Source organism: Lathamus discolor, chromosome Z (assembly GCF_037157495.1).
Source record: "Lathamus discolor isolate bLatDis1 chromosome Z, bLatDis1.hap1, whole genome shotgun sequence".
NCBI classification, from domain to species: Eukaryota; Metazoa; Chordata; class Aves; order Psittaciformes; family Psittacidae; genus Lathamus; species Lathamus discolor.
Genome location: NC_088909.1, coordinates 90,116,078 through 90,124,011, shown reverse-complemented (window position 1 = coordinate 90,124,011; position 7,934 = coordinate 90,116,078). Strand labels below are relative to the sequence as shown.

The window sequence follows — 7,934 nt, the reverse complement described above, 5'->3', positions numbered from 1 at the left end:
TGCTGGGTTTTTTTCACTTTAACAGAGAGACTCTGAAGAGCTGGCAATCTTTATCCTAGAGTGTTTAATTTAAAAGGTACTAAAACAAAAACATTTTATAACTCCTTAAATTAAAAGTAGTTTCTGAACATAATGAAGCGAACTATTTTAAGAAAACACTATAAAACTGAAGGTATTGACCAACTACACTATTTTTTTCACTGACCAATCTTGAGATGGTAACTTCACCTACGGTCTGTTTTTCCTGTATTTGCATTTCCACAGTCACTACACTGCAAAGCACACTGATATTCACTACCTTTACCTACAGAAGTATTTTTCAAGATTTCAAATTATATATGTTAGAGTACATTTGATATTGTAAACCTATAACTTTTTTGTAGGAACTGAAGTGCCTATTTATCTAAAAATGCTTTAAAAAGCAGGATGAAAAAGACTTGATTTCGCATTGTAAACGCAGCTGTTTCAGGAGACCTGTCAGTCTTTCTTGTATCTGATTATTGCGGTGTTGTCACCACAAGTAATTTTCTTACTCTTTCTTTTCCTTAACGCTCTAGCTCTGAGAGCCTTCTCATCTCCCTTGCTAAGTTTCCATCTCTGACCCCTTACCTCCCAGCATTTAGAAATATTTTATGCAACACAATAATCCAGATTCTTGTCCAGCTTTAGTGCAGGAACGCTGAGTTTCATCTCCACAGGTAAGTTTCAGCCACAAGGGTAACTTGTGTTGGCCGGCATTAGGTGGTCTGCTACCCGTTTTTCTACATTTAGACCATCATTTACTTCACAGAAAGACAGCTGTGCAGCTGTATGTGATCTTTCATTTAAACTAGCACGACTGCTGGAATGTTCAAGCCCTGCATGTTTTACTGGAATGAGCAAAAATGACTGCAAGTGGCCTAATGCTTTGAAAGATTATTAAGAAGGAATTTCACTGAGTGGTGGCCAAGGGTACTTTTCCAAGCAGTTCACAGAATAGCCTTTGATTACACGCAGGAAGTTCACCAAGTTAAGGTTTCTGTTTTGTAGCCATTCCCTCCTCTCTGCATAGCTGTGGAATACAGACCTCTCAAAACTGCGAGGCAGAAAAAGAGGAAACGAGTGCTCAGCTCAGCAAGCCTTTTCCATGAGAAGAACACCCACTGAAAGAAAAAGAAAGTAGAAACTAAAATACAGACCAGGTATGGCTTTAACACATTTTAACTTCTACCCTGAAGTTAACACACATTCCCACTTGCATTCAAAAAGTTGAAGGAACTCAAGAGGCAAAACTGGCAGGACAAAGGAACTTCAGCCTCAGATAATTCGCAAGCTGCTGTGGTACTGTACCAGCGCAGAGGGAGCGGAGGGAGAAGCATACTTGGTGCTTATGGCGGAATGTCAAAAGCAAAGATGCCATTACCTCTCCATCTGCTCCCTAGCCCAGAAACAAAAAAGCTTCACCAGCATCCTGTGTAGCTATTAATATTCATGGACTTACAGGGAAGTAGCTATTCCTGCTGGGTGGTAGACAGATGAAAGAGGTGCATCTATGGGCTTTTCCACCTGCTTTTCTCAGGGGTTTCTTAAGTGAATTCATTAATTTCTGCTCAGAGCTGAAAAGACAGAAGAACAACCAAGTTGAGATAACTGATGCATGGGCAACTTCTGCTTATTATGGACGCTTGGTTGTTCACTCTTTGTATTTCTCAATTTTTACTGTAAAGCTTCTTTACTATAACGGGAAGAATGGCATTAGCATGTTATTTTTGTTGCAGCAGGTGGCTAAGACCTGGTATAGAATAGCCAATACCCAATTTAGAAGAGTATTTTTACTGACTTGATAGACACTTGTTTTTTAAACCAAAATAGTGCTAGAACAACAGAGAAGAAAAACTGCTTTGAGATGTGAACAATTATTAGCAATTAATGGGGAATACAAGAAGTAATGAGGCAAAACATAAATTTCTTCTGCCCTCGTACACATGCAATCATGAAGTTGTACTTTTTGTACCTTCTACATACTCCATTTCTCTGCTTTCAGAAATACTGAAATCAATACCATAGTTATAGTAAAAGAAAGTTCTACATCCTCATCTCTGGCCTGCAGCATCCAGGCTCCCTAATCCCTTCAAAATTTAGTTGTAGTTAAGTTTATAAATCCAATAGGTCACTTGTAAAGTACATACCCAAAACGAGGAAGAAGCCAGTTAATATCCTAGCAAGGTATCTGTGGACTCATGAAACTGGCACCTCAAGAGTAACTGTTTTGTGTCATCTACACTTAGAAACACAAGCATCACTTTAAACTCATTTCTTACCCAGAAGGTAGCTCTCATGATCCCAAAGAAAGAACACCTTCTAGTGTATATATATTAAAGAGCCCCATAGTTCAGGCCTTGTAGTCTGCAGTTCAAACTGTGGTTAAAAAAACATCAGTCATTTTCTTACCATAAGCAACTGAAAATAAATTTGACAAAAAAAAAAAAAAAAAAATCTATACCTAGAAAAATAAATCCCTGTCTGTGAAATTCCAAATCAGTGCTACAGTCTGAGAGTTTACAAGCATATAAAAAGGCCAATATTTGCGTATTCTAGACCATCTTCAGGCTTCTACTGAAAACAGAAAATGCAGTTTCTGCAAGGCTCATTATTCCCCTGTTCAGAGAATAAGCGATTGTTCTAGTCTGGGGTTTTGCTGGAAACAAAAAGTAGATGTCAAGTTTCGAGTCAACTCGATGTTATTTGTACTTCCTAGATCTTACGGCTGGCACACTTGACATTCTTTGGCTGCATTCCCTGGTGGAGCTAGCTCCCCACCACGAACCTCCCAGTTTGAGACTAGCATTGCATCATGGAAAATGTAGTGTAGCTGGGTGAACTAGACTATGTGAATGAAGCCACCGGGCACTCAGATTACAGCTCCTGCACCATGTACTAGCGAGGGCTGTTCGCTGTTAAATCCCAGCCAGAGGAGTAAGTATTGTTTTCAACTGTGAGTTGGCAAAAATACTGTTTCCAAGCTAAGGTACTATTTATTAAATATTTATTTAATCAAGAATGCTGACTGCTCTAAAATGATACATCAATGTCTCTCTCCATAGGAAAGGCATTACCAGATTTATTTGCCTGCCCTGATCCTTATTGGGTAGTATTTTCACAAAATGCTACATTAGCAGCATGGCTGCAATTAGGACTGGAACTCCCTGCCACAAGCAAGGGCTGCATGTGGCATCTACCCAGTGCTGTGCAGGACATATGTATGTTCGAGATATCTATGTATCTATTAATATAGATAGATATGCATCTATATATCAGTCCATAAAGATAGGCATATAGGTACGTATCTATATCTATTGATATCGATAGACATATGGCTACGTATATGTATATTGATATATACGGGTATACATATGTATACATATATCCCAATATAGATACACAGATGTGTATGCACGTCCGGCATCCGCAGCCTGTCACTGTGTCCAGTTTTCTCACTCTTCCTTTCAGGAAGGCCACTCCGTTTGAGTCATTCTGTGCGATCCCGAATGAACGGCACGTCTTCTGGCGACCGCAGGCACCCACTACAGACCCCTTTCGACGGCACGCCCAGCTGCCGCCGCACCGCTCGCCGACAGTCGCCCCTCGCCGGCCGCCTCCCGGGGCTCGCCGCGGGCCGGCGGCGGCGGGCCCGTGCCCCCGGGCTCCAGCACGGACCGTGCGGGAGGCGAACGGGCCGCCGGGGACTGGCACGCGCCGGGCGCCCAGCGGCCGGTGCCGTGTTCCCTCTAATAGCGGGGAAACCCGGAAACAAAAAGGTGGGGGCGCAGCCCGCCGCGGCACCGCACGGGCTCGTTGAGGGCAGGCGCGGGGCTCACACCGCGGCTACAGCCCCGAGGCGGGCTGGTGCGGGAGGAGCGGGGGCATTTCCAGCGCATGTGCTCCCTCCTGCCTGCCCCTCCGCCTCTCTTCCGCGTCAGCTCCTAGCACCCCGCGGAGCCGCGGCGGAAGGCTGGCGCCGCTCTGCCCCACTGCCCGGTCCGGCCGCTGGAGCGGTGCCGGCCCCCGCCTGTCCGCGCCCGAGAGCGTCCCCGCTCCGCCGGTACCGTATTTCCCCGCGGCACGGCGCAGCTCCGCCCGCCCGCCCGCCGGCTTTCCCCGCAGAGGTGACCGGGTTGAGGCCGCGGCGGCCCCGCCCCCGCATTCCATTCCCTATATGGCGGTAGAGAGGGGCGCCGCCGGCCACGCCCCCTTTTCCCACCACGCGAGCGAGGCGCGCCCTGGCTTGCGCGCGTGACATCAGCTCGGGGCGGGCGGGGGCAGCCGCGGCGCGCCGCCCGCCGGCGCGCGGGGCCAGCCTCGCTCGGGCCGCTCTATTTACGTTCGTGCCGCTGCTTTGCATAAGCCCCGCCCCCCCGCCGTCGGGAGCCGTCCGGCACCGCCCCCCGGCACCATATAAGGGCAGAAGGGGGCGTGTCCCGGAGGGGCTCGCGGCTGTCCGCTGCCTTCCTGGAGCCGTTTATAGGGTACAGCCACTTCCGCTGTCTGCTTAGAAGCGGCGCGATCATGGCGGAGCGCGGCCAGCTCCCTGCCCCCGCCAAGCGCCTCTGCTGCAGACCCGGCTATGGCTCGGCGTGCAGGCCGGGACAGCGCGCGGGCGGCGCCGGACCCGGCAGCGGGGCGCTCTGTGCCGGACCTTCCTCTGCAGCTGCCGCCGCCGCCCTGGGGCTGCTGCCGCTCGGCAAGACCCAGAGCCCCGAGTCCCTGTTGGACATCGCTGCTCGGAAGGTGGCGGAGAAGTGGCCGTTCCAGCGGGTGGAGGAGCGCTTCGAACGGATTCCGGAGCCCGTGCAGCGCAGGATCGTCTACTGGTCCTTCCCCCGCAGTGAGAGGGAGATCTGCATGTACTCCTCCTTCAACACCGGCGCAGATGATCCCGCAGCCGCCGCCGGGGGGGTCGCCACCGCGCCCGGCGGGGCCGCGGACCCCGCCGCTGCCGCCGACGAGAACCGCCTGCCCTTCCGCAGGGGCATCGCTCTGCTCGACGGCGGCTGCGTCGATAACGTCCTGCAAGTCGGTGAGTCACCGGCCGGGGCCGCGCTCCGGAGCCGGGCCGCCGCCGCCCGGGCAGGGCTCCCCCGGCCGAGGGTCTCCCGCTGCACGTCCCCCGCCTGCCGGCCGGGGAGCCGCCTCTCGCTTGCTTGCCTTACACGGTCGCGGCGGCCGGAGCCTTTCCCCTGCCCCGGCAGACTCTGGCGGGGGGTCCGGCAGCGCGGGCGGGGAGCTGCCCCCCGCGGCCGGCCCGTACTAGCCATTGGCTCCCCGGCTGTAATGCGGGCCGGCCAGCCACCTTCCTCCGCGCCGTGCGCCGGGGTGGGGGGGGTTAGTTCTCCTCCGCCTCGCATCCAGGACACCGAGTAACTCCCTCACTCGGTGACACGGCCACGGCCCCCGGGCGGGCCGCCCCCCGCCTGTCCCTTTAACTCGCCCCCCCACCCCTTCAGCGCGCCGTGTCCGCTCCCCTTAATCCAGCCCGTGTAATCCCGTTTGGCTCTGCCCTCTTCCAGCGCCCACCCCCGGTAATCCGGGTCATCTCTTTACCCCGAGCCACAATAGCGAGGAGATGCCACCCCCCCCATCCCGGGGGGGACCGCTGGTGGAAATGAATCAGCAGAAGGGCGGCCAGCGGGGGAAGGGGGGGGCGGGATGTGCCGCCGTCCAAAATAAAGACATAAAAGCGGAGTGAGACCCCGGCAGCGGGTGTGCGGGGGGGGATCCGCGAACAAAGGCATTTCTAGGGCAGCCGCGGCGGCGGCGGCGAGCCGGAGGGAGGGGGCGCGATCCACCCCGCCTGGGGGTCTGTGACGGGGGGGAGTTGCTTTGGGATGTGTGCTTCGTGACCGGGGGGGGAAACGCCGCTCTTCCTCCTCCTGGAACAATATCCTCCCCTTCTTTTCCTCCCCCCCCAGCCCCACCGCCTGCCGCTGCTCTTCACCCGCTGCGGGCGTCCCGGGTTAACTCCTCCCTGCCTGTGTTTAAAAGGCTGCAGAGGTGGATGCCCCCCACTTTTGGGGGCCTGTCTGCCGGGCGAGCCCCCCCATTCCCATCCGGGAGCCACCCCCGGCAGACAGCTCCCCCCCGCCGATGGGTGATGCTCTTTGTGCGACCCGGCCACTTTGTTCTCATTTTCATGTTTATTTGTGTCTCTTTTCCCCCCCAGTTTTCTGTCGCTTCCCCTCCTCCTCCCCCGAAAAGGGGAAGCCAGACAAAAGAGGCTTGCTGCTCGCCTTTTGTTGGCGGCGGCGGCACGGGGTGTGTGTGTGTGTGTGTGTTTGTGGGGGACGTCGGGGTTCCCCCTTCTGTTTTCCCCAAGCCCTCTGTCCTGCCCGCTGCGGGTTGTACTTGTCGGGCAGCTCGCGAACGTGCCATCAGTTTTTCCCGAAGGGCAGCCGTGTCCCTGCTCCCGGGCTCCGTGCCCTTCCCTTCTGCCTACGGGGACTTTTTTTCTTTTTTTTTTTTTTAATCTAATTAACTTTCTTAAGTTTCATCTTTTGGCTTTCTCTTTCCAGAGGTCTGAGGCGCATCTCTGGTTCCTCAGGACTGGCAAAACCAGAAGTAGGGCTTTTTCAGTTGGGTTGGCAGTGCTGAGATTTCTTTTTTTCCTTTGCCTTTAGCTTGCACTTGATTCTGTTTGCAAGCGATGAGGAATGACAGGAGTGCACATAGGGAGGGTTTCTTGGCTGATTGCATTTAAGCCAGGAATTCACTGTGAAAATAAAGCCAAGGGGCGATAAATAAAAGATGCAATCTTCTCTAGGAGACAGACACCCAGCGTGGGCTTTGCCTTGCTTGCTTTCAGTGGTGGAATAGGCCTCAGTGAGTAGTTGTGAAAGGAAAAAAGTAACTTTTTGTATGGCTTCAAAAGGGGGGGTGGGCACTATGAAATGTTGGCAAGGGTCAATGAGAAGGAAGAAAATATGCATAAATACAGCTAAAGTGTTGACTGCTGCTTCTGGAGCCCTTAAGCACATTCCGAACAAATGCTATACCTACTGCTGAAAATACATCTGCTTTGATGTCTCCACATCCCCATCCCCCCCCCTTATGTGAGTCTCCTTTGGAAGGCTGCACAAAAATAGTAGTAGGAACTGGCGATATGAAACATGTCAGTTATTCTGACCGAAGGCTTTGGCTTGCCTGGTGAGGGAGGCATGGAGCACTTGAGAGGCTGGGTCCTGCTGTGGGAAAGTTCTTGTGTAATTTGGGCAGGTAGCTGTATCATTAGGACCCCTTCTTGCTGGCATTGTACTCCTTGTGCAGCCGAAAGGTGCAACTGTTAAAGCCAGTTCAACTGCAGTGAATTATATTGGACAGAGAATGGAATTGGTTCCATATAATATGGCTGAATATGTAGCATGGAGTAAAATGTAATGTTGAGTTTATGTAAGTGCATGTTTAGAGACCATATAAATGTGAACTCATGTTCTTTGCAGTATGAGTAATGGAAAATCTGTAAATGTTTACTGTTGTACTATGGAAAAGCGCAGTTATTGGACAAAGTACGTTTTATTACATATCAGTTCTAACAGCTTTACTTGTAACTCTTAAGTATTACTATGAACAGGGAATACAGGATTTGATTTCTGAAGGAAAAGCATGAATTTCAGTTCAGTGGTTGTTAAATGGAACCATTCTGAATTTTACTTTTTTTTTCTTCTTTTTTGCAGCCTACCCCTAAATATACATTCAAGCAATTTTATCATATCCACTTATTGCAAGCAGGAAAACTTCAAAACCTTGTGTCCACAGCCTGATAAAAATCTTCATGTGATACTGCCCCCCTCCAACTTCATCTCATCTGTGTGACGAAAAGAAAATCTTACATAAAAGGAAGATGACACATGAGTGATAGTCATAAACAACATTCTTAGTAATCAAGTAGTAAACTTGTCTAC

General features: G+C 51.4%; 1 protein-coding gene and 1 long non-coding RNA gene across 3 annotated transcripts in view; one reads left to right on the top strand and one right to left on the bottom strand.

Annotated features, from left to right (window-relative positions):
• Positions 1 to 402: 402 nt before the first annotated feature.
• On the bottom strand, positions 403 to 2,391 carry LOC136005210 (uncharacterized). The gene is made up of 3 exons (XR_010608706.1): positions 2,301 to 2,391; positions 1,481 to 1,595; positions 403 to 1,142 (listed from the first exon to the last, which is right to left on the bottom strand). It is a non-coding gene; the product is annotated as an uncharacterized LOC136005210 (long non-coding RNA).
• A 2,092-nt stretch (positions 2,392 to 4,483) lies between these two features.
• The window catches only part of ZSWIM6 (zinc finger SWIM-type containing 6), a 134,157-nt gene continuing 130,706 nt past the window's right edge, over positions 4,484 to 7,934 (top strand). For both annotated transcript variants that reach the window (XM_065662650.1, XM_065662649.1), the window contains exon 1: positions 4,484 to 5,056. In XM_065662650.1, coding sequence (XP_065518722.1) covers positions 4,546 to 5,056 — 511 coding nt within the window. In that variant the 5' untranslated portion in view covers positions 4,484 to 4,545. The remainder of the gene's footprint in view (positions 5,057 to 7,934) is intronic.